Source organism: Eleginops maclovinus, chromosome 1, assembly GCF_036324505.1.
Source record: "Eleginops maclovinus isolate JMC-PN-2008 ecotype Puerto Natales chromosome 1, JC_Emac_rtc_rv5, whole genome shotgun sequence".
NCBI lineage: Eukaryota > Metazoa > Chordata > Actinopteri > Perciformes > Eleginopidae > Eleginops > Eleginops maclovinus.
The window spans coordinates 15,713,795-15,741,015 of NC_086349.1; the positions used below are offsets into that span (position 1 = coordinate 15,713,795).

The 27,221-nt window shown below is 39.2% G+C and overlaps 1 protein-coding gene across 1 annotated transcript in view; it reads right to left on the bottom strand.

The window, feature by feature from the left end:
• Positions 1 to 3,300: 3,300 nt before the first annotated feature.
• Positions 3,301 to 27,221, bottom strand: part of LOC134867415 (chemokine-like protein TAFA-2) — a 62,265-nt gene continuing 38,344 nt past the window's right edge. Inside the window, exons 3-5 of the mRNA XM_063887962.1 lie at positions 11,396 to 11,545; positions 7,868 to 7,992; positions 3,301 to 4,209 (exon numbers count right to left, since the gene is read on the bottom strand). Of these exons, the coding sequence (XP_063744032.1) occupies positions 4,198 to 4,209; positions 7,868 to 7,992; positions 11,396 to 11,545 (287 nt within the window). The 3' untranslated portion in view covers positions 3,301 to 4,197. The remainder of the gene's footprint in view (positions 4,210 to 7,867; positions 7,993 to 11,395; positions 11,546 to 27,221) is intronic.

The window sequence follows — 27,221 nt, forward strand, 5'->3', positions numbered from 1 at the left end:
TTATATTTTTTAAGTTTAACATTTTTTATTTAGTTAGTTCTATTTTATATTTATTTATTAAATTATTTATTAAAAGCATTTTACACACTGGTGGGGCTACAGGTTTATCACATAAATGCTACCTGTAGGTGTGGTGAACAACTTTATCTTGGCATTCAATGATAAAGTGTGCAAAGGATAGCCATACAAAAGAAGCTAATATTGGTGAAAAGACCCTTAATGCTGGAACCTGTGCCCATTAAGTTAATGTGTAAACAAAACCACCAGCCTGAGCTGAGACAAGTATGGTCATTATACATTAAAATTACAAAAATGTTGATTAAAAGGAAGTTTGAGATAGTGTTTTGATCAGTTCTTTGGTGGTTTCACTTGTTAGTTCTGGCAGGTTATAGAGGGTCAGCATCTGTCAAAAAGGTCCCAAATTGTAACCTATGTTCCAGCCTGCTCTTTAAAATGCTTATCATCATCACCAGGGTTATAGTGGAGATGAAAAAAAAAATGAAACACAAACCTAGTTGAGTATTTTTCAATAGGCTGGTTATAATAGAGCTAAAGATGTGATGTCACAGTTCGCCTCTGTTCCACTGACTTCTGTAACATAATGCAATTTCAAATATTCTTCCATCGTTTTTTTCTGCAAAACTGGAGCATGAGGCTGGGGTTTACTTTTTTATATTTTTTATATAAGACAAATTGGCATCTACTTCATGGACTCATTTATGAACTTGCCACTTTTGTAAGGGTGTTAGGTTTAGCTGCCACACATGTAAGGCTTAGGGGGAAACTTTATTTATTTATAACTGATTTTAAAATGATGTTTTCTTACTTCACCATTCTCTCTATTCTCTCTATGTAACATACAGACATGGTTAAGCATGTTTTTGCTGGCCATTCAACCCTCAATGAGTCACCTTCCTATAATTATTGTCCTGTTAGTCAGCTCTTAGGATAGCCCATCTCATCGTTTGGCCGGACGTGGCATCTGCTCTGGCATCTGTTGTTAGCACTACTAACCAGAGAGCATACTCACATTTCCCACCATCGTCTGGATATTCAGAGTAAAGCCTCAAATAACTAGATTAATGCCCAGCCACAGTGTGTGAGGATGAGAACCGCCAGACTGTCAGAGCTACACCTGATACCTCGCTTCAGCAACAGTGATAAATATTTAATATCAACTACGAGTGAGTAAGAGAGGCTTGTTATTATGGGTGTTGTTGAAGAATATCAACAAGCCTCACATGGTTGACTAATGATTGAATTCACACCCAGCTCGGGAAACACATGTGAGCGGTTAAAATGAAAACCAAAAAATTGAGAGTGGCATATTCAAATGTCAAAACCCTTTTTTGAAAAGGTTCTCTGTGTAATTAAAGCAGTGTTTTCCATGATCAGGTCCTGTTTCCCGCCTGTTGTGCATGAATGTGTGAGAATCTGTATGCGGGTTTATTCTCTGTAATCTTTTAATGACATGCACTAACGACGCGTTGAGGCTCAGAAAGAACCCAGGCCAGGAAGCACACACACACACACACACACACACACACACACACACACACACACACACACACACACACACACACACACACACACACACACACACACACACACACACACATACACACACACACACAGAATGACTTAGGCTCAGTGGAAGGACACAGCCCCTGAGAGGATCCACTGGGAGATTAGCCAAATCAGAAAAGCTTTTTGGAGAAAGGCAGCTTTACTGCAACACAGCGCAGATAGCGTATGTGTCAGGGAGAGAGGAGGGATGAACGTCCACAGCTTTAAAACCAAACATTTTGTTTGCAACTTTCTCAGTCTTTGTCCTATTGTTTCATTTCCTTCATAATCAGGTTTACAGCAGAGGCTTCCTGCCACTTAGCATCAACATCTATAACTCGCTGTTGTGTGCTTACAGTACAGTACATCCTGCTGTTATGATTCAATTTGTCCATATCTGTACTGTCTTTGAATGGTTATATATTTAAACATACATCAACCATTTCTTGATGGGATATATAATGACAGTCATCTACTCGTCAAACTTGATGGCTCGCACAAAGAGGAATGGGTAATGGATAAATATGGACAGGATATATACCATAAACATAACCTGATTTAAAGTAGAGTACATATATGATGCATGTCACTCAGTATTTGATGGTAGGTAAAATGTTCCTGTCATCATTTGATGTTGATCTATATTGTTCTAAGTGACTGAAAGCTGTGGTACCATCTTAACATTTACTTTTCTAAGCATGGCTTCTTATTCAAGTTAAGGTGCTTGTGAGAAATGAGTTCTGAAATGAACCATATTTATGTGATGTAGTGAACAAGTTGCAGCTTTGTAAGAAATCATCCAAAAATACAAATAAAATGTAAGATTGGAAGAAAGGGATGTTATTATCAACTTTACATAAACAAAAACGTTATTGAAACTAGATTGACAACAGAAATGTAAAAACCTGAGCTAAATCTAAGCTAGGTGTACTTTGATAACCAATGTCTTTTGGAAACTGATGCAGTATTTTAATCCAACACTTTAAAAGTGACCTCTAATTATGTCAAATAATCCAATTGTACAATATTCCTGTGACATATTATGGGCTTGAGTATAAATTACTTATAAAAGCCTCTGAAAGTTTTTTATTTAGAACTTATTAGGAGAAAAAACAAGAGAGACTCTCACCTGTTGTATGCCACATAAATAACAAAGTCAGGCCACCACAGAACAACAACAGCTTGCAGACACTTTGACCCTAGCATGCCAACATTAACACGGCAGCGCTAAGTTTCACCCGTAACAGCACAAGGTCTTTTGGTAATGACAATAGCATCACAGCAAATTCACAATCAAGGCTTTTTTTTTAAACTCACCTGTTGATACATTTGCTGCATCCAAAGATCCTTTACCCTCCCCACTTGCTTGGGAATTATATTGTGAAAAACTCCAGAAAAATGTACAGGTTTATCCTAAAAGAGTCCCTCCATTGTTGACTAGTCAAAGGATAGCAAAGTATTTCATATCACAAGCTTTTCTGTCTGTTACAATACAGTTGATGGATATCAGAGCTGTTTATTTGAAGCAGGAAATCAAGATGATAACATCTAATTAACAAAAATAATAAAGAAAGCAAAAGTTATTGATGACATTCGTTGAAGCCAACACAATAACACCAGTTTCCTGTTGCTGCAAGGTTTCTCGGAAATACATTCAAACTGATTTTATCAATGCTGATAACTCCATGCTTCTATTGTTACACAATACACTTATTCAGACTCTTTTTTTTTCTTTTGAAAGGTTTTATTCATTTCATATAATACTGACACATGTACTCAATAGCGGTTAACAGGCGTTTAAAAACACAGATATTAAAACCATTAGAGCATCAATTTATTTTAAGCCCCGTTGATTCCATGGACCATTTTTTTAACACGTTTACATGTTTCAATATACCATAACATCTACTTGGTATTAGTCTAACCTCTCCCCTGAAAGGATTTTGTCCTTGTCAAAAACAAAGAAGGAAACAAAAAGGTATAAGAAGACTGACAAACTGTCTCCCCATTTAAAAAAATGGCATGTGGTAAGCCACAAACTATTCAAGGTAAAGTATTCTTATGGAAGTGAAATCTGAAAAAGAAAAGGTTTACTTTCATATCTGAGAAACATTTTGACAGCATCAAGTGTGTCATATGTGGCACAGTTAAATTGAAATGTGTCATCCCGACTACATGAGACAGCCATTCTGAATCAACTTTTTTTGTAGTAACGTTGCTCCCTTAAATCCAGATCCCCTTTTATTCCCCTTTATGCGTATGTAACACTAAGCCATAGAAGAGAGATGAAGAATACAGATTGTTGTAAAGAAAGTCTTTTTTGTCTTCTAATCAAGTGCTGTTAGAGCATAGTCCACTTTTTGAAGATATTTGTAGTAGCAGTAAAGGATTGTGGGTGATGTGGCCCTTTGTGGCAAAGGACCAAGGACACTGAGTTGTGTTTAAGGTGATGGAAGACTGTTTTAGAGTCCTGTCTCTTCAGCCTCCACATCAAGGGTATCCTCAGAAAAATGAAACAAATATTGGTTCCTTATAGAAGTCTGTCTGAGTGTGTTTCTTCACCACTGATAGGACCATTGTGCTGTATAAGTGACTCCACCGCCATTTCTGCTCTTCTTGGGCTGCGTAGGACTATCGGGTCACCTGAAACAGGGAGAAAAGAAAGTGTGTCAGTGAAAATAGTCCCTTTTAAAAAGGTTGGGAAGCCTGAAAACAGTAAAGGTCATAGAACACAATACAAAGCCAATTCTGGTGAAACACCTCAACTGAAAGTTTGAAATGATGCAGTGCCAAGCTGCTCGATCTGCTTTTGGAAATAATGGCAAGTGATTCTTGTTGGGGGAGCAGCAACAATGTGGCTGGCACGGTCTCGGTCTCTCCTGGCAAGGGACTAAACAAGACACAGCTTGAATTATGGCTGTTGGCCCACAATGCCTCACTTTCAGCGCCTGGCCCACTGCCATGTCATTTTGATAGTTTGTCAAGATGGTTGCTCTAATCACATGGTCTCTTCCCCTTGTCCATCCGTCTTTCCATTTGCTTTGCTCATCCAATCACTTTTGGTTTATTTCGAGCTATTAGGAGACATTTCCAACCAGCCAACGACCAAACAGACACACTTTGCTGTATAACTGCCAGTGCTTAGGCATGTAATACACCAGACTTCCCAAGTCTGTTCTTCTGTTTTCCTGTATGCCTTTCTTTCTCATTGTGTCTCATTGTGTTTCCCAGTGGCTTCCCCCCTAAGCCCAAACACATGCTGTTCCCTCTGCATTTCTTCTTGAGGGGCTTTGTCTTTTGTACGACCCAGGTGCCAGCTAACTAAGTGTGAAGGACAGCCATTGCAGCGAGAGCTCAGGGGAGCGTTTCCTCCAAGCTGGCAGTAGAAACTGTTCTACTGTATCTGCTCTCCATGGCTCGGGGCCACCCTTCCTGGGCCCGATCCCATTGCCTTGAGGCATCTACTCCTGTGCCAGATCAAACAGTCTGCAGGCGTTTGTTGTCAGGCCAGTTCACTATGCACCGCTGCATCTCTGTGCCTGCAGTGCTTTAAGGGGCTTCAAAGTCCCCTAGGTGTTCGTCCCTTTGCCTGTTTAAATATGCCTGTAGGTGCCACTTTCTGTGCCCAATTAGAAAGTTGATTTAGGTAGTTAGATGTCAGTTTTACAGAGAACACTAGCAGTGCTCAAGTGTCATTTCTATGGTTCTTCTGGACCCATGAGAGCCAAATTTTCTTTTGCTTATTCGACAAGCTTAAAAAGTCTACACTAGTGGGCTGCTTGGATGGCAACAAGGCAGATGTCCCCTTCACTCCTACAGTTTACACACTCTTTATGACTCACTTAGTCACACAAGAGTAGATTATGGAACTCCATTGTATAAGATGTTTGATCTTGATTTATCTTGTCTTTTACTTTGGAAATATAAAGGCTGCTTTAAATGACTAAGCATCTTGATTTATTGTTTGTATAGTATTGTTCTGTGTACCAAAAATAATGGTGTTTTATTTGTTTAGAGGGTGATGTATCTTGCCTAGTGCCACATTGGTTTAGTGTTTGTATTTAGGAAATGAAACATTCACCTTGTCATTTGTTTGTAAATGTGTGTATATGGTTGCTTGTGCATCTACACAAATGCACACGTAAACTTCCCTCGCAGTGTATGACAGCTCAGTGGTTTGGAACCCGGACCCGGCTGTGTCTGTCTGCTCATCCATATGATATTATTTGGCATTGATCGAGCTGTCTTCCATCCCCTCCCTCTCTCCTCCCTCTGCCCTCCTCCTCTCCTCCTTTTCGCTGCTCCCAGCCATGGATGGATGGAGGAAAGGAGGGAGGATGCCAAACCCTCATTTGTTTTCTTGCCTGCTCTGTGTATCCAGACACAAACATAAGCTCCTTGTCAGCTGACCAGTTCCAAGGTTCTTGTTTTCAAGTGTTTTTCTTTATTCCTTTATCTAACATTCACCTGTGCCTTCATCCTTTTCTCTTCACTTTCCACTTCTTGTTTTGTTTTCATCCATCTCCCCTCTGCCTTCATCTTCCCTTTTGGCAGCTCTTTCTCGCTCTTCTCGCTCTCTCTCTCTCCCATATCCTCGTTCTCTCTCAATCCATCGTCAATTTCAATTTACGAGCGGGTCTTAATGGGACTATAAGAGAACGTTCGATGCTATTGATCTGAATGCCTTCGCATCTTGACCTCAATGTACCACACCAGAGGAGAAAAAAAATCACCCTTTTCATCATCAGGCAAACGCATCAGATAACACACTCGCATAGTGTACACACACATACACACAAACACACACACACACACACACACACACACACACACACACACACACACACACACACACACACACACACACACACACACACACACACACACACACACACACACACACAGATCATTGATCAAAAACCTGAATGCAAGAGACAGCAAATATTTGTGCTCTTTCAGACTCAATGATAAAACGATGCTTGGATGAAACTGGTTTGCTTTGATCTTGTTCAGGAAATTATGATTGCCCTCTTTGGGGTTGATAAAACTAAATGGATTAGATCAGATATATGAAGGAACTTCTGAGCAGCACTCGCATATTCAGAAATTACATCATTTCCTATCTGATCAACCCTTGTGTGTATCTCTTTTCAATTATGCTCGTTTCATACTCAAAGACCACTCTGTCATTTTCTATTTCTATCTCATTGTCTCTTTATCTTGCCGTAAAATGAGCAGTGAATTCGGGAACACTTATGAACAGCCTCACCAAATTTTGAGTTGGCAGCAGAAAAGTATTTCAGAGTGAGAATAAGAGGAGGGGCTGTTGAGAAGGAGAGTGTAACTTCAGGGTGTGATATCCACTTTGCTAGGTGAGAGCTGAGTTGAGGGAAAGTAGCAAAGGAATTCTTAATCAGACAGTTGTATAGGAGACAGTCTCTGAGTGTTTTAAAGAAAGAGAAAGTGAGGAGATACCTGCCCACATGCATCTCACGCTTTACTTATCCATCTCTTTTTTCAAAAGAGGCACTCTCCCTACTTTGGCCACTCCTACAATCAATTATTTAGTTTGAAAACAACAGTCTGCACCCAGCCATGAATAATGGAAGATGAGAAGGCAGAAAGAAGGATGGAGGTTAGATACAGAAGCATACAGTGACATGATGTGAGTCTCGCACAAATTCCCTCCTATGACAGACAGCTAGGAGTCTGCTCAGGTAAGGCCACCGAAGAGGAGCAACAGGTGTCGGGTCTTCGCAGAGTGATATATAATGTACACTCAAACCTACACACACATGTATATAAAGACACAGACACATGGACAGTTCATAAAAGTTGAAGAACAAAAGAGGACACACGCACTCAAAATTACCACTTTAGTCTACCCACTGTGGTGAGTTGTTTTTGCATCGAGTCAGATTGTCTGCCAGTCAGACGCAGGGAAGCAGGGCAAGTGGGAATGAAGGGAATGTGATGTTCTCTCCCCCCGTGTTTGTATCTGTGTGTTATTTGCCTTGTTCCTGTTGGCCTTGTTTTTCTTAGAGACTCTTTGATGTTAGATCCAAGATAGGCAGGAGGAAAAAGTAAAGACAGAGAAATTGGGTGAGAAAAAGAATGATATGATGGGGGAAATAGAAACATGTAGGGATGGAAACGAATGAAAAAGAAGGAGGAAGAGACAGGACGAGGATATAACACAGCAGAGGTGGAAGTGGGTCACTCTGTGGTGGGTCTGATCATGTGTGCTTGTATAGGGATGAGAGGGAGTGTGTACTGAGAGAGCGATTGTGTGAACACCAACCTTTGTGGTCTTGACTTTGTTGCCTGTGCTGCAGCTCCATCCTGTGAGGTCTGGCAGAACCTTACACTCCTCACCATCCATACACGGGTGCATCTGACACCACCACTTCTGGGCTACAATGGAAGCTGGGTGGAACAGAGAGGAGGGAGGAAGATATTTAGTTAGAGAAAGACGTGACTGTGTGTTTTATTCTGTACTTTAATCGGTGTTCTGTCTCTTTGTTTGTAAATTTGTAAAAATAGGAGTTGGCCGCATCAAGATAAACAGTTGGTTGCACTATTTCTTCAATTGGGTGCCATTAAACTATTTCAGAAGAATGGAGGATGCTAAAAGATAATGCAGAAGAGAGCAAGTCCAAACCACTAACACTGATGTAGAAAACTTATAGCATGGAAATATGGCATTTTTGTTTTCATTCACCACACTTTGGTAATAACGGAAATACAAACACACTGTATGAGATTATATTTAGTCTCTTTCTATGTACTGTATGGGTACCCTAAACTAATTTCAGGGCTAACCTCTATACTTAATGTAATTTTTTAATTCCTGTGGTGGAAAAAAGAAACAAATCTGCAGCCAAGATTTGCATGAGACAGCTGGGATATGTTGTGATCTTTGAGGGCTCAGGGTAGATTTGTTCACAATACGTCACATCAGATAAAAATAAATGGAAGCCTAAAGCAAACACAGAATGGAAACGGCTTAAAAAGATCTGGCACATCAAGAACAAGGATATGATTAAATATTATAACAAAGAAAAAAGTCACAAAAGAGCAGTCACTGCAGTAAAAGCTGACTGAAAATGTCCTCATGAATAGCCTTTCTTTACATTTCACTCTAAAGATGAGGTCTTTTTCAGAGGCAGTTATGGGGTAATTGAATGTTTAGCATGTAAGTATGTAATCATTGTCCGTCAAACTTAGAAATGACATACTTGGTCAGTTGGAAAAGAGGACTGTATTCAGTATAATTCCCAGGGAATTAGTGACACTTTAGTTGAGCGTTGTAGTGTCTGAGGTATTTTCAAAAGTTCTCAGTAATAGATATTTCCGATGGTATCCGCTTTGAGCAGGGAAGTCCCAGTATACAAAGCCTAGGCAAACCTTCATCATGTCATCATTATGTGGTCTGGCAGCATTGATGTCAGATCAATGCTGATGTCTTTTCCGCAAGCAATTTAACAGTTTTATGGTTGATAAACCATTTTCAAATGGAAAGAGCCATAAGCATTTACAATTTATTAAAGTGCTATTTTCTCAGTAGTGATTTCCTGATGCTACCAATAATAATCATCAGTAGTGCAAAGGTAACTTTGTACATTTCTCTCAACTACCATTCCTGTTGTTTTGGAGTTACTTCTAATTGACTTGAGTATTTTCATTCTATGCTGTCTCAAACTTTAACTCCACTACATTTTACTGACAGCTTTATTTGCCTGGTATTCTGATTAGATCAATATTTTAGAACCAACAGATGATTATTATATGAAGCATGGTGCTATAGGTTCAACTATCCAAAAGTATACAAAGCATTTAGGATTATCTCTATCTCGACATGCTATATATATATTTGTCTGTCTGTTTAGAGTTATAAGACGAAATTCAAAGGCAAGAAACAAGAGAGCAGCTGATTTTGGAGTATGTGGTTTCATCAAGTGCCACTCGTCAAAGCTGCAGGGGGTATGGATACAGATTTTGTGGAAACAGGAACAGTAGCCAGGGGGATTTTTGGGGGGTTAACAGTATTGGTGCATTTTATAGCCTGGAATTATCAGCACTAAAGCAAAACAAAGCTCATTTATGTGTTAAAGCCCAGAATCAACCTTTCTCTCATTGTCAACAAACCGGCTACAGAAAGATAACATTTTCTGCAGTTTGTTATATTTGCTTTAAGGATTCATGTTAGGGAGTCCTTTTTTGTTCAGTCACATTGACTGAAGTGCCTAATATAATAGCAGAAACACCTGAATTCATCCTACTGGAGCATTTATCCTGCTCTCCTTCTGTTATGTTATATTCTGCTCCTAGTACTAGGATGGGTTAAATGCAGAGGACTAATTTCACTGTGTGTGCTCTGCTGTGTGCATGCATGTGACTAATAAAGAGGGTTTCATCCTCCGATTCTATCTATCTATTCAAATGTGTTATTTTCATGTGTAACTGTCATTGGAGTTCTTCGCTTGGTTGGAAGCAAAGATTACTTTTTATTTTTTCAGAATATTTCGGATTTCTGTCTCTTTTACTCTTTTTACTTTGGGTAATGGCCGAAGAAGGAATTTTGTTATTTTCAAATTGCTTGTGTGTGCAACGTAACCTCAGTCAATGCATCATCTTTGTGAATTCATCACAAAAACAAAACTGACAAAGCCTGAAACAACATTCGATTCACTTCTGTTCACAAGCTCCAAGGACATCTACAGTACTTTGGCAACCCGTACACAAACATACTGTCAAGAAGGTATTGACATCAAATCAAATTAAAATTTACTTTAAGGAATACAAACCAGATCATATTTCTTATACGGTATAAAGTAATGAAACATTTAATTCAGGAACTCATAATAACGCTAAAATATGTTTTAGAGGACAACATTTGTGATGATTAGTACACCAGATAATATTAATTATGTTTTAATGAGACACAGAGGGAATTGACCATTTATAGCAGAGAATTACTTTTGACAGAAAATGCTCTGATCTTTGAGTAGACTCTTTAAATAACCCCTCAGTTACTTAACAAACACATACATGTTGAGTTGAGTTATGGGAACTAGGGAATACCAACATACTGTATGTAGTATGAAAATTGGGGTGGTGGAGGAAAATAGCAAAAACTGGTTGCATGAATACGTTTGTAAGATCTTTTCTTTAGCCAATTAATTTTTTCAACAAGATGCTGGCGACTATGTATTGTTTACCTGGTTGATGATCAAAGTCACCATCTTTTTAGTATTTATGTATTTTGTCTTTAGTATTCTCAACACTGGTGGCGCAAGTGCTTGTAAGTAAAACAAATTGTTACGGCTTCAGTAACCAGGAGAGTAACGGAGGATCGTATAATCTTTCTGAACTGTATGTCAGGTTTTCAAAGACCCTCTAAGACCCCTTCCCCTCAAAGCTTGATATCGGCTTAGAGGGCGACCATTTCTGTAATTGTACTACAATCCGACAGTCACACTCAAACTTAATACCACGTTTTTTTAACAATGGACTTATATTTATAAAATGTGTGTTGACATTGTTTCACAATTTAATGCAGAATGTTGGCTGGATCTGTATGTCTGGATCAATGTAACCAAATCTCTGACTTCTGTATTGGTTTTATACAGTTTATCTTTGCACCCATAGTAGGCAATAATGAGGTAATGCGAGCTTTACTTTAGTGTTTTGCTTGAATTAATGCTATACTGCATTATCATACAAATATAAATACATTCGCATTTTAAGACACAAATATCACCGGTGGGATTCTAGCTGCGGAAGCTATGTACAAAGTGAGCACAAACACACGAACGGTAGTACTTACAATCAACACAGGACGGCATGGCCCGGGTGGTGCCAGCGACCTGTCCAGGGAAGCAGGAACATTTGACAGTCTGAGATCTCTCCTCAATCTTGTTCTTGTTGCAGCAGCGATGGGCAGCGATCACCTCACACGTCCCTGCCTTCACATGCACTGCGAAACACAGAGACACACACTCTGTTTAGTATACCACCTTTATTTCCACTGGTGTTTAATCCCACATGTGGTATAGTATCGAACATAAAGAAGTGTTATGGGGACCGAAGTAAATAGCCTGGTAAGGAATAAAATAATATAGCAAGAAAAAAACTAAAACAGGCCAAAGTCTAGCATCACTTCACCGTTTCACATAGGTGTTGCTACACTTCCATTCTGCAATACACAGGGAGTAAAATGGTAACTCAGTATTGGAAAGAGAGAAATACAGTCAATGCTTTTATTCTGTATGAGAACACACTGATTTGATTGCATGCTATTCCAATTCCAAGTGAGAATTAGCTTTAATAATAATAATGAAGGGTCAAATCCCCACTTGTTCTATAGCTACCACTTTGTGGTCACATGTATATACACACACTTTAATCAGACAGCTGTGTGGTTAATTAACAACAAGTCCACAGGAGCACAGAAGTCCCTTGAGTCAGCTAAGAGAGGGAAGAAAGAAATCACTCTACATTTGAAGATGTGTGATGTCAACACATGGCCCTTTCATACCAGCCTTTTATCAAAAACATGAAAATGTCAAGGACAAACAATAATCCTTGTCAAGTAAACTGTGTGTGTGTGTGTGTGTGTGTGTGTGTGTGTGTGTGTGTGTGTGTGTGTGTGTGTGTGTGTGTGTGTGTGTGTGTGTGTGTGTGTGTGTGTGTGTGTGTGTGTGTGTGTGTGTGTGTGTGTGTGTGTATGTGTGTGTGTGTGTGTGTGTGTGTGTGTGTGTTAATGTGTGTGTGTGTGTGTTAATGTGTGTTTGTGTGTGCGCTCTAACAGTATGCGAGCACTTACAACAGTGTACGGTATACTGATTCATGTCTTAAGCTATGGTTGACTTTTCGTGTGTGTGTGTGTGTGTGTGTGTATATTGTCTGATGGTTGCAATTGTCACAGTCTGGTGTGTGTTTGACTTTCACTCAGTTGTTGGAAGTTGCTGCTATTTCCATTACAAAAGCCAACAAAACAACAAAGGGTTTACACTGCGTGGCAATGAAGACTAAAGCAGCGAAACAATGACTCTGTCCAAAGAGTATTTAAAAGTAAAGCAAGCCAAACTGAAAGACATGTATGAATATGTTAAACAGGCTAACAGAGATTTGAAACGTACTTAATTTGCTCCGTTAATGAGGAAAAGACAAAGCAGCAACCCTGCAAAGCCCAGTCCAATTAAAATCTCAGCGAAAAGCACAGTCTAATATCTCCCCCATTGTGTGCCTGTCTCTCATGGTTCTTTCATGTCGTTTGATTTTCATTTTTGATCCACTAGCAGTGTATGGTGATATTGGCTAATTGATCTATCCACATGTATGTCCATCAGTCCAACACTTTGGTTTACATTACTGTATCTCATCAACTACAGATTGTCAAAACATGTGGTGTCAATTTCCATGGCTCTCAGAGAATTATTCTCAGTGACTTTGCACCTTTGCTTCGTTACAGAGTTTAATTTGTATAGAAGAAATATCCACATGAACGGAGCTTCTATCTGACACAATCTCTGTCCATTTTGGTTTTTACATGACCTTTTCTCAAACACCGATTTCAGGCCAAATGTCAAGTCTGTACTAATGACAAATTAATGAGCAGTTCGCCATCAAATGTCTCGATTTGTTTCTCTCCCCCCGAGGATGTATTATATTGACTCTGATGATACTTTGGCTTCCTTTGTGCCACTCATAAAAAAATGTTCTGGGTAAATGTATGCTTCCCCAGAGGGATACCTTTTTGAGATTGACATTTTTATCACCTTTTATTGTAAGGCAAATATTTAAATCAACAGTATGTCAAGTATTACTCCAACACCTTTATGCCCTGGGCTTAAATGAGTGTTTCACTCTTTAAATATTGCTGGTGTGCTTTTGAGTTTTAGATTGGTCTGAAACTAATAGTCTCATTTGACCCCTCGCTCTGTGAAACCTTATAATTCAGTTGCTTGTGGTTTTTTCTTTTCTGGCTTGACAACCTTGTTGGCTTATATTCAGCTCAGAAGAAATCAACACACCGAGTAAACACCAAACACAGACGCCTGGCACATTTTAAGGCTCAGTATCTGCAGTAGTAATTGACTCAGCATTAGTAAAAGCGCTGATGCACTAAGCTGGGCCTATCTATGATGTGGGTGTGTGAGCACTTTACTGGAGCAACACACAATTTCATTGAGGCTTGATTACGCAAATTCATGTAAATACAGGGCAGTACATTTTTCCAATATGGACCACAAGTAAAATAAATATGAGCTGGAGACATATGATTGAAAGGTTAAGTGATTATTTCGGCACTGTTTGAAAGGTAAATTTCTACAACAGACAGCTTCTTTTAGTTTAATTGAAAGCCTAATTGTTGCCTTTTCAAGGTATTACTCTGTAAGGTTAATTTGACATCTTTTAAACAATAACTCCTGCAAAGTGACACTAATGGTTTTAACATCACAACTGTAGTTGCTCAGACAAGAACATTGAAGACATGAGAAATTGAACACTGAAGCCTCACTGATCTCTACGGCTTAATTACTATAATTGTTCTGATTGCTGCTATTTGTGTTTTTACAAAATGCATAATGTGGTTATGAGGTCTACTTGTAGTTTCAATCAACATTTTAAAATACAAAATGCTTCAGTATTAAACTATCTTTGTTAAAAAAAACTACAGATCTGACAGTAAAGAAACTGGCAGTATTTGCTCTTGCTCATAGTGTGAGCTTATGTAAGTTTACTCTACCTCAACATACAGTAAATCTCAATGGGTCCATTATTCAACATTCAAAACGGTTCTGTTTCTGGTAGATTTGTGCTGTGTTGAATTTTTCATTGAGTATTTTGGGGAAATTTGTTTCACACCTCCCTAGTTTGCAGTAGAGAGCATTATGAACCTGAATGGAGACGGTTTAGATTGTTTAGCTTAAGTAATTTACTTCTTGGTTTTGTATGATCCGACACCAGGAAGTAGGACATGGACTTACAGTAACATCGTTGCTTGAAAAGTTAGTCGCCATTGGCTGAAAACATTACCAACAACAGTACCTGATGTTTTCTTTTGACTCTTTGTCTCGCCTCCTGCATTATTATTACTTGCAGAGTGAAAAACAGGAAGAATCTTTTCACCTGCATCAGAAGGTGGTCAGGATGTGGGACACTGTCTGAGCTTCTCGCAGTGCAGAAAGCTGCCGATGAGGTTGGCAATATTGTAGTAAACAAACTTTTAAATATAAACCTCATTAATCTGAAACGTGACTTAACGCTGTTGTCTGATGAAAAATATCTTTTTGTGATGACTGGGAGGCACACACGTCGTTGCATCCCTAGGCAAGACACTTCACCCAAAATTGCTCCTGTGGGGATTGCCCAAAGTATTGAATCGCAACAGGTGACATGTAATGTAATGTAATGGCTTTGTTAGAACTCCCTAAAATCTATCATCATATGATTATTGATTTAACAAAATGACTTAATATGGAGCAAAATGGGACTAAGGAGTGAAAATCACAAAAGATAGACTGTGATTAATACTCACAGGGAAACAGTTCTGCGAAGGCATGTGTGTCTACAGTGTGTATTGCACTCTCTAGCCGAAAATGTCAACGGTTTGAGGCTGTGTTGCGCTAAAATGTTAATAATTACCAATCTGCCAGATAGTGAGTCAGGCAGGGGGTCACAGACTCCAATAAACTCTGGTAAATACTTGGATAAATTAGGCATTACTCACCACATGACATCTGCAGAAGGACACTCACACAAATGAATACACAGCATGTACACACTCATATTGTGTGTGTTGCTTGTGATGCTAAAATACACTAAACAGCATCCATTTCAGCCATACTTACGCTGTAACCCTCTTTTTATTTCATAAACGGCAGCCATCTTCCTCTACAATCTTTCTTTCACCCCGTCCATTTTTGCTCTCCGCTTCATCATAATTTTCTTCATCCATCTCAACTCATCCTACTGCTATTTCATAAATGACCCCACCTTTTCTCAATCTCTCTTAGCCATTCCTGTCCCCCATTTTTCCTCTGCTGTCCATTGCTCTTAGCTCTGTGCAGCAAACACAGCAGGGTAGCAAACCATTATCCTCAATCACAGGCCCTAAATCAGAGAATTTCCACACTTATGTGTTCTACCTCTCTTACCTTGTGTTTCTCACGACGATCGTATCTCTCTCCCTCTCTAAGCCTCCCCTCCCATGTCTCTCCTTATCATGAGGACTTGTTATCCTGGCCCCTCTTAACACAGCAGTGGCTGTTAACCCCATTTAGTAAAGATGATGTGCAACTGACAGACTAGCAGATGGACAGATTGCCTGAACAACCAGCTGTGCGTGCTGGGGGTGGTTTCACTGACACACATAAACCACTGATATAGCTCTCTTGGTCTCAGCAGGGTACTTCTTTCAAATGTCATTCCCAACACTGGGGCTTCTCTCCCTCACACACACACACCCATTGGTTGGTCATTGGACAAGCAGCAAGAAGTCACAATGTCACCAATCTACACTTTCATCACCATCTTTGGCTTACTGTTGTCCACAGTCTTTCATGTTGTGTTTTCTGCATCCACTTGGATTGGAAATTTGAGAAATCTCAAGTCCTTTTTTTGTATGTCAAGATCCCAGGAATTTTTCACAGCTTAAATATCAGCTCATGTAACAATATGGTGCCTCCAAAGGAGTTTTTCCACAGATATTCATTACAGCAGAAGCCACTCTAACATTTACAAATGACTCTTTAAATGATCTCAATCGATTTATCTTTTACATAATTAAAATCTACAAAGGGTCATATTAAAATACTGATATTGTAATGCTTTTGTTGTGATTTACATCCATGGGCAGTAAGCCAGATGGAGACAGAGATCAATGCTTACATAATATGTGGTATGTGCAAAGACTGTAGGAAGGTGGCAAAACGTTTTCAGTCAAACGGTATGTTGTTTGTGTGTAGCTTTGATAAGAAACAACGGACTCCCATTTTTGGATTTTTAATCATTGGACACACACAACAGTGTTATATTGACTTAGCAGCCAGTACCTACAAAAACAATCGCAGCCATTGTGAGGTGAAACCGTCATCCTTTTGTAGTCAATAAATGGATCATGTACTGGTTGATGTTCTGACAGTTTTACTTGGCTCTTTTTAAAATTCAGAAACATCTTTATAGATGTGCAATTAATACCAAGAGAATATCTTGGCATACATTCACTCATCAGTTACTGGCATGATGGATTATAGACTTACCACTGAGATAAACTTGCCACTGGTTTTTGTTTATTTTTGTATGTGCTGTTTATAAAACCCTCTGATTATAGGAAATGCCCCTGTCATACCTTTGAAGTTGAGAATTGAGCTTGTGGTCTAGTCTTGAGTAACTAACACAGTCAAAAAGGTGCTTCAAATGGCACAATTTATCCATGGTGCATATAGATGCCCGATATTCATCACAGATTTAGTACGAGTAAATATTTAAATATTTCCCCAAGGCCCTTCGTGTTCTTTTCACAAAGAGCATATTTTGAAATGGATATTCAGTTCAGACTGCTTGCCAAGTTAATTAGATTACAATGTACATTTCTGTGTGTGTGTGTGTGTGTGTGTGGGTGTGTGTGTGTGTGTGTGTGGGTGTGTGGGTGTGTGTGTGTGTGTGTGTCCGTCCATCAGTGCATGTACGTCCATGCATTTGTGTTAATAATTAGATTACATTGGCCTCTGAGATGGCACCATTCGTTATGAATCGTAAACACAGAGCAAATTAAAATTCTTTTTAAAAGCCTGCCAAGAAAATTTGCATTGAGAGAAGCGAGGCACACACATTCGACCATGACTGTCTTTTCTTTTACGCAACCCTGTTTTCTATTCTCTGAGATTTCTGCATGTGTACATCTTCATCTCACCCCTCCTCTCATCTGCTGCTACCCCATATCTGCTTAGTTATTCTTTGAAGGTAAAGAAAAGTGTAAAGGTACTATCTGGAAGAACTTTATATTTGGTCTTTCTTTCATGAATTCCTCTTGGATATAAACATAGCTTAACATATAAACGTGTGTGTGTGTGTGTGTGTGTGTGTGTGTGTGTGTGTGTGTGTGTGTGTGTGTGTGTGTGTGTGTGTGTGTGTGTGTGTGTGTGTGTGTGTGTGTGTGTGTGTGTGTGTGTGTGTGTGTGTGTGTGTGTGTGTGTGTGTGTGTGTGTGTGTTTTTGTAGGACCAGACTGATCAATGGCAACCCCCAGAGCAGCTTGGCTCCTTTCAAACGCTAATGTCCCTCTCTGTTATTATAACCCTTGGGACCAGTAGGGTAAAAACACTAGCTAGAAGAGGAAAAGCAAGCATGGCACTTGTCCGGGGCCGGTGCACGTTAAAGAACGTGGTTTATATCAGGCTCAGTACAGCTCACATTATACTGAGTAACATGCCTACAAAAATAATACCTTAATCTTGTTTTCTTGGTTTTACAAAATGATGTTCTAATTTGAATCATTATAAATATGTTTTAGGCAAAACAGAATTTAGAGACAAGCTCATTTAAGTCTATTTTCCACTTGGAGAGCCCGGAAAACAAATCAGAGCAAACAACTGTTACTAATGTCCAAGAACTAACGACATCAGAGCATGTTGGTAGAGCAGGAATTCATAATTTTCCTAAGGTTCCCTAGTTTCTAAAGCACAGTAAACACCATACTAGCACGACTGACAACAGAACCTTAAAAGGCACACCGCTTGCCCCCGAGACATGTTTGCATCATGTGATTTTTTACATGTTCCGCCCAATGAAGTAAACACAACAGCTGAACGTTGAAAACATCCTGTTGGACATGTCTTATCTGGCAGCATGTCTTTTTGGTCAGTACTGGCTTTCTTGTGGCATAAACAACAAGTCGTCTAAATGCAACATCAAAACCCGTTATTTGTAATTGCCCTCCAGAACGACACATTTAGAGCTTTTCTCAGCAGGATATTTTTTGCCTGTACTTACCAAAACAGAAACAAATCAACGTAAAAAAAAAAATGCTGATTTGTTCCTTTTAAGATTATAATTTAGAAACTATAACGACTGCTTAATTTAATTTACTGATTTTTAACCTCGAGGGAAATATCAGTATCTTTTAGATTCAAAAACACTCCTGCATTTGGAGCTGAGCAGGTATTATATAGTGAAAGAAGTTTTCATTTAAAACTCTCCCTCTCTCTCAGGTTGAGGGGAGCTGCGGGTGTAAATCTCTGTTGGTTATCATTTTATACATTGTTATTATAATATTAATAATTCATGTAAGACCAGCTGTCGGTTAGGTGCTTAAAAAAATGAAATAAAGAAGCATACTTTGTTATCCCGTTTGACAAAATAAAATAAAATACCATAAGAATTGTTAAAATAATGGTCATTTTGACCCAAAGCCTTTTTATGTACTAGCAAATCGGTAAAAAGTGGAATTGTGAATGAAACCTGAAAGAACTAAATGTAATGATACCATTAAATAGCATCTATGTACCTTAAAATAGAGTCAAAAACAAATCATCAGCCATGAAAGTGCCTTTGCTAAGAAAAACAGCAGGTAGAGCACAGACTGAACGCCGAAGCTGCTTTACTCAGCCCAATTTCTTCACAGTCCTAACACACACCCTCCTCAGCTCAGCGACCCTGAATAAGTGACTGACCAAAGCTATGATTCCTGCTCACAGTGACAAAAAATGGGTAGAAAAGAGTGGGAAAAAATGGCATTTGGCTTATCAGAATTTAGATTTGATATGTAAAACTAACTATAGTGGACGTTCACACAGAGGGGGTCCTCCCTGTCAAACACCATGCTTGCCAAAAACCACCCAACCCAGTTACAGATAGTGTAGATGCTGTTGTGAGTTAGTATAGAAAACAAAATCAGACGGAAAAACTCCTAACAATGGTTTTATAATTGCATTTACTCCTCTGTCACTGTGACTTTCTCCTTTTTACCTTAACAAAGTGACAATTAAGGATGTGATGCGCCGCCTGCTGAAACACTCCATCTGTAACACGCTCCATCCACCACCACCCACCCATCCCTGTGCTAATCATCCGCACAGCTTGTGCCAGATTGTCTCCTACTCCCCAAAACCACGCCTCTGGTTCTCCGTCACTGATCTCTATGCAGTTTTAATGCAGCAATGAGAGGAAAATGATCTCCCACACACCACCACCACTGTCCTTCTGCTACATCACACAAGATATTAGCTCATGCGATAAGATGGGCCTGGTGACACATGAGTGTCCTGACACACCAGTAACCCGCCAACACCATCCCTTACACCCCGCAGCAGACGATTTGTACTAATTTGTGCTTCAGGCGAGATATTAGGGCAGTGAATTGGGTATAAATTGTTAATATGCTCAGATGTATTAACACAGCCAGCCATTAACCTGTAGTGCTGTGTGTGTGTGTGTGTGTGTGTGTGTGTGTGTGTGTGTGTGTGTGTGTGTGTGTGTGTGTGTGTGTGTGTGTGTGTGTGTGTGTGTGTGTGTGTGTGTGTGTGTGTGTGTGTGTGTGTGTGTGTGTGTGTGTGTGTGTGTGTGTGCGCGCGCCCTGTGTTAATTGTTCACTGCTGACTGGAGGTGACTTTTCACAAGCACCTGGGGGGATGTCCAGGTCTCCTTACTCATCTGTATTTCTGTCTCCCTCCTTCCCTTCCCACTGTTTCCCTGAATTTAGAAACCCATCCAGTGCATGCAAGGATTTGCATCTTTTTTTCCCTCCTACAGTTTCTAATGTGCATAGTTGTGGGGGAGCTCAGAGCCATGTCAGCCTATTTTCCTTTCTCCGACTGGAGCTCTCTTTCTTTCTCTGCCTCTCAGTCTCTCTCTTCTCTGTGTCATTCTGGCAAACTAGTATAGACACAGAAACACAATGATTGAGTTCAGTCCAAACACCACCCTCCTCCGGTTTTCTCTTTGTCAGTCAGCGAACAGAGAGGAGAGAAGAGATCTATAGCACCGCAGCCTTGTTGATGATGATTTCATTCTGTCTGAATTCTCTGCCTGTCAAAGGAATAAGGACGGACACTCGTAAACAGCAGTCTCTGCGTATTTCACTTTAACAGGTTGCCGTGTGCGCAAGTGCACGTGTTTGAGTTATGGTCGTTGTTTATGTTACTCTGTTGTAAAGGTGTCGTTTCACAGATCTAGATAAATAGCTTGCTCCACCCTTGTTACCCTAACCCTGTGAAACACTGGACACTCCCTCATGTTACACCACCGGTCAACTCCGAGCACACAATGTTTATTCATCCTTTTTTGGTCTAATGTCAGTGGTTCTCACAGCTTCTTTGGAAATGTTAATATGTGTTATCCTGTAGATAACAAAAAAAAAATATTCATAATGTTTGGTGCTAAATCTATAGATTAAATTCCTTTAGATGTGGCCCCGCAGTACTAAGCATGATGAAACACTGGTGAGGATTTAAAAAACTGTTGAAAAATCTGTCAGTACAAAGTCACATTTTGTGCTAATCCACCATCATAAAGTCACATTTTGATGGGCAGCTACAGTATGATTGTGTTGTTGGCCTACAGATGCACTAACAAGTGATGAATAATGACATGCGACTGCCTCAGTCTCCGGACTGATTACATTGTTCCTGTTTACAGCCCACTCTTATGCGCAGTCTGATTCCTGTAAGGACATAAGCAATTATGACTGTGAAGTTTCCGACCAAAATAAACTCAGTTGTGTCACTGCAAATAATGGATCTGTTTGTTGAGGTAAAAGAAATGTGTCTGCTTCTTTGGAGTAGACTTTAACGATGTTGAACTTTTACTTTGAATTCACACCGTTGACCAATCGCAAATCTTCTTCATAGTTTTGACCTTTTAAGGGAATAAAAAAACTGTAAAAGTCCAATTTAGAACAGGGCTATCAAGTCAGCCACGTTGCACCATCCAGTTTTATATTACACTGCAATGCCAAAAGGTAAGCAACACCAATATAGGGTTGCACTTTGTGAACATTTGACCACGAGCAAAACTGACCATAATAAACGGTAACCTCTGCCTTTCCTACAAGCAGTCCACAAGCTTTCATCACAACCTTCTTCATGAGCCTGCACGAAAGGCTCTCTCTCTGCCACTCTCTGCTTTGACCCAGCACTTAAAGATAAAAATATGGCAGATCGCTTTTGAAAGGTATAGCCAGTTGTTGACAATGCACTCAAAGATATATCCGATGTCTTGGGGATGTACTTCTACACACTGCAATGTATGGTTTCCTGACAACAAAGCCGTTGTGGCTGTTGAGGTTTGCACATCACCAGTTATTACACTTTTATACAGAAGTGTCTTTTACAGGAAAATAAATCCCCATCGATTAATGTAACAACCTTGCATTGAAATGTAACTTTTATTTGGTCCCTTTCACATGATCTGCAATCATTTCAAGTTATTAAACAGCTTACAGAAGCATGTGATACAGGTATTATCATTTGCTGCCTTAAGGAAACATTAGAGTCCTTTGTCCAAAAAGCAAAGATGCGTGGTTCCTGGTTAGGGTTAAAATTGCAGTATAAAATACAATTTGGGTACACCTTGAAACAGCACCTTAAGAAAAGATAAAGGGCAGTTTTGTTTAAAAAGGGTCCTTGCAAATTTCTGTCCTAATGTTTACCCAGTGTTGAGCACATTTGCTGGCATATATGAAACTAATGTAATCTATCTTTACAGTTATGTTTAATATCATCCAGAAACAACAAACAACTGAAGGCTCCTAAATTATTTTATATATAATAGATAAATCACTTTGTTTGATAAAGATGCTATGCAGGTCATATTTCAAACACTTCATTGGCCATTGGACATTGACAGGTGAGCTGATGAGCTCGGTGATTGGTGCATTATGCCCATCTCTTCTTAAGGCCTCTTTCATTGCGTCAGCACTTTCTCTCTAACTGCATTCATCAGGACAGATCATTACATCCTTCCACTCCTCTCCTCTCTTGCCTTTCTCCCTCCCTCATCCCATCCCTCAATACCAAATGAAAGGGGAAACCCTGGTGTGTCTGAGGCTGGCTGGCAGCAGAGCCAGAGGTGGAAGATGAGAAGAAAGAGGGGGTCTAGATGAAGGCAAAGTGAAGGAATGACAAGAGAAAGGAGCACAGCCTGCTCCGACTGTAAATGGTGTGAGGAAGAGTTTGTGTTAAAGGGATGGTAACTCTGTGTAAGGACTCTGTTGAAAGGAGTCCAAATAACTATTTGGGCTATAAGTAGGAAATTATTGGAACAGAGCCAATGTTAACACAATTAGTCTTACCTGCTTTTCCTGCTATCACAAGCCATCATGGCTGACTATTTTAAAAAGATAATTTACAACTGTATTATTCTTTTCCTTATGTAGATTCAGGTGACATCCCATTATTTCTAATTCATTATATAGTTTTTAGAGTTCTAATTACCCAGGGTAATGGGTAACACCTGTGTAGGTGTGCAATACCTTTTAGAGGCCCTATATGCCCTTTTCACACCCACACTTTATTCACTTACCTGTGCTGATTAGATCCCTCACCAGGACTGCATGGGCATTAGGTCCTTGCATCTCCCTGACTGTTCTGTTGCACTGTAATGCAAGCTATTTAAAGACCTAGGGTCACAAGTTTACATGTCCAACTTTTAAACTCAACGGTTAACACAATGCACAATGCCAGAAGAAAAACATAAAACTAAGTAACTGTGACAAACAGATGTTTCTCCTGCAAGGGTGCACACAGTTGAACTTTCAGCGGTGTGTCCTTCTTGCATTTACAAAGCAGAGAAGGATAAATGTGTGTAGGTTCAGAGAAGATAGCTTCCAAGGATAGGTAACCATAACCAGCCACCTTATAACATTAGCAACATACTTTGTCATCAGTTTACATTGAGATCAGGTTTCACTTCATATTGTGTTTTTAAAAATGAAATACATGCGTCGCCTTTTAGTTGTTGGGTTAGGGTTAGTTTTAGTGTGACATAAGACAACTGCTTCGTCATGAAGTTGAGGATAATGAATTTATGGAAGTTCACAAGTAGAAACTTTGACTGTCGATTTTACTTTTGGTACAATCAAGTTTTTAGAATGAATTTTCCAAGTGCTGGAATGAATTGACAATGTTGTCTCATAACATTCGAGGAATCAAAGGTTTTGACAGCTGTGTGGCTGTGCAAAGCTTTTACAAAAGGCAGAACATTGCCCAAATAACTTTATGTTTTTGCATATCCCTTTGAATCTCATAGCCTCACAACATCGGAGAATGGAAACATTTTTTTTTTGTTAAGATAAATCATACCAAAGCTGTTGCAGCACAGCAAATATGCTGTACTTGCTTCAGGCAGCTTGTAAAATTCACTTCCGACCCACAAGGGGAAATATTAAAGAACTCGGTGGTAGTGTTTCTTTTTTAGAAAAAAAAATACAATATCACATATTTATTTGATACACACTTCACAGTTGCATCAGTTTCCTTAACAACAGTGTTTGTAGTTCTTTGTTATGGTACAATCTGCAAGCATCGCTTCAAGGGATCCGAGGAGAGTTGTGGGCTATATTGCGTACTTAAATATTTGTGTGTGCACAAGCAGCTGCTATGTTTATTTTTACCCCTCCCCTATCCAAATCTTTTTCACACATTTAAGAATTTTATGTTTTGGGATCTCAATATTGTGGGCATCTGTGAGAAACACCGAACACTGGCATGTTCATTTTAATCATTTCAATGGGTATCTGTAATTACTATTCTACACAAATGGGTTGATTAAAATATCGAAGGGGCAACTTTTTCTTAATTATTAAGGAGGCATTCCCTGATTAATTAGGTTTCCTTGCTCTTCACATGTCTTCGTAATTACCTTTTTGTACACAGTTGGCACACAACTTAACTCTATCCCAAATGTTGCTAAGGCAAGGACAAGTTCACCCTTCTTTTGTAAATTGGGACAGTATGTTGTTTGGCCAGGAGGATAGCGATGTAAAGGCTTGTCAGTAGAGAAAAAGGCCACTGTACAACATGCTGAAGAGAGCATAAAGGAGTTAATTAGGGTTCAAAGGATGTATAGCAACATAATATCCAAATTGAGTCAAATTAAATGTATGAATGGTTGGTATTGATCAAATCAAATATGGATCGAAAGAGCCAACCATGACTGTTTTGAAAGATGTGCAAACACAAGTCATGGTCATTTTCTCTTTGAGATACATCGATAATTGAAGCAGCCCACACTATTATCAAATAAACGGCATCTACAGTATCATGATTTGTGTGTAAAGAAGTAAACGTACAGGTCAATGCAAATTAATATCTCTTTCTAAGTAGAGTAGAGCGTCATATTTATTCTCAAAGTCTGTACTGTATGTTCTAGCCAAAGCACTCTTCTGTGCAAAGATACTTTGAAAACACACAAAAGCCACACAGAAAGTAGCAGAAGTCAGAGAAGAAGCCCTTTTATTTAGGAGCCTTCCCTCTCGTGGATAAAAAATAGAATAATTTCTATTCATCTGAACCAAAATAAGCATAAAACGCTCAGTGAGGGATTGAGTGATTTTTGCTTTAATGCAGCCCACAGAGTATTTACAGTGGTGTTCTGCTAGGATTAGTTGTGTGAGAGGATTAGTGAAGCTGCATTACTGCTGTTTTATTTAACTCACAACAGCAAAAGACTAAAAATAAAAGCCTCTTAGCCACATTTAGGGAACATGAGAGGCCAGGCTGGACAGTGAGACCAGCATGTTTTCTCTCCTCTTTAAAGACCTGTGCTGGAAAGGGATGTGCATGAACACACATGTTTTCTCACACACTCAACCTCCTGCCTAATCTTTAATCTAGTAATCTGCTGAAAGTTGTCCTGTATAGCATATGCTATGCAAGGAAACACTGTGTCATTTCAGTTAAGGCGATGATGTTGGTGAGAGTGCAGCATATGCAGATACCGGCAGGATCAACAGAGTGGGAAACTCACGGAGAGAGGAGAGGATTAATGCAAAAAAGACTGGCAGAGAGAGGGAGAGAGAGATGTGCAGAGGCAGCACATTACGTCTCTCTCCCTTTATTTCTCTTCTGCGTGTGTGTGTGTCTCTCTCTCTCTCTCTCTCTCTCTCTCTCTCTCCCTCTCCCACACACTCTTTCCTTGCATCAGCATTGATCACAGTACATCAGTAAAGTAAAGAGCACCCCATCCATCAGTGCAAGGCTCTGGAGCTGCTGTAAAGAATACTAACGCTGCTCTCCAACGTCTATGCACACAGAAACACAATCATATGCATACTGTTAAATATATCAACATTAGCATTAAGCCGACCACAATGGAGGCACTGCTAATACTCTGAAATACTACTACAGTTGAGACCACACTCCAGGACTGTTTACAATGCTAAGCCCAATAGCAACATTTTCAACAATCATATTTTTAGCAAAGCAATGTTTCATATGGATTGTTTTGGAAAATGAAAGTGTGAACTCGCATTTTTCCTGCCATCATACTATATATATATATATATATATATATATATATATATATATATATGAAGCTTCCATAAAGGATTAGCATGTTTCATTCATTATTTAGATAGCTTCAAGCATGCCAGCTCTACTGGGAAAACTCTGGAAAGGCAATATATATGGCAACACTTGGGAACCATAAACAACAAACAAATGAAAGAAGCTATAGGTAAAGAGCAATGTTCTTGGGTACATTAGACAATACACAATGACAAGAAAACAAAAGCTTTGGAGGGATTTCTTCCTTTTTTCCTCGCCAAACATCTGGTCATTTGCCAAATCTCCCGAGACTGTGTATTAAAAATGTGTACATGGGGAATGAAAAGGGAAAGAAAACAGGGTCAAACGGCCCCCTAGGAAGCAGAGCAAAACACTTTGATGTGCCTAGAGCTTGAATTATTGCAAATTATACAACAACATGCAAGGAGTCATGTTTTCTAATGGTTATTTTAAATTATAAATAAAATAAATAACACCTGAAGTCAAATATATACCTCTACAAATGATGTTCATAGAGTTTTCTGGTTTCTTCTCAGATTCCACATTTTTGGAGATTAGGTGAAACGGAATAAAAAATTGCCCATAGGAATTTAACCACAAATGTGCATCATATATGTTCTGTAATGTAAAGTACTATTCCTCATGCCCTGTGAATATTTAAAGCCCACATTATGATTATCAAACGATAGACCTCTTACTATTTAAGGACATGCAAGTAACCACTGATAGCTGGCCTCCTATAGACAACTGTGATACAGTAATAGTTTGATAAATATGAACAGATCTCATATATACTATTTGAAATACTTATAAATGGTTTTAAGATGAGTAGGTTGCGCCATGATAGCTGTGTGATTAGAACACATGCCACGCATCTACAATGTCACTGGTCCAATTCTGTCAGAGACCTTTTCTGCATATCAGACCTCTTCTTAATTTTCTGTTTGAGATTTTAGAATAATTTATTATTTTCATTATTTATTTTTCAGTGGGTTTTGAAATAAACTGTAATGTGCAGCATGCAGCTAATAGGGTAATTGTAATCTTTGGTTGACTGAAGACAACACTAAGTAATTTAGTCTGAGGATTGCAATGAACCAACCACCTTCAAATCCCAAAGTAGGCTCCTCTGGTCATCCTTGCC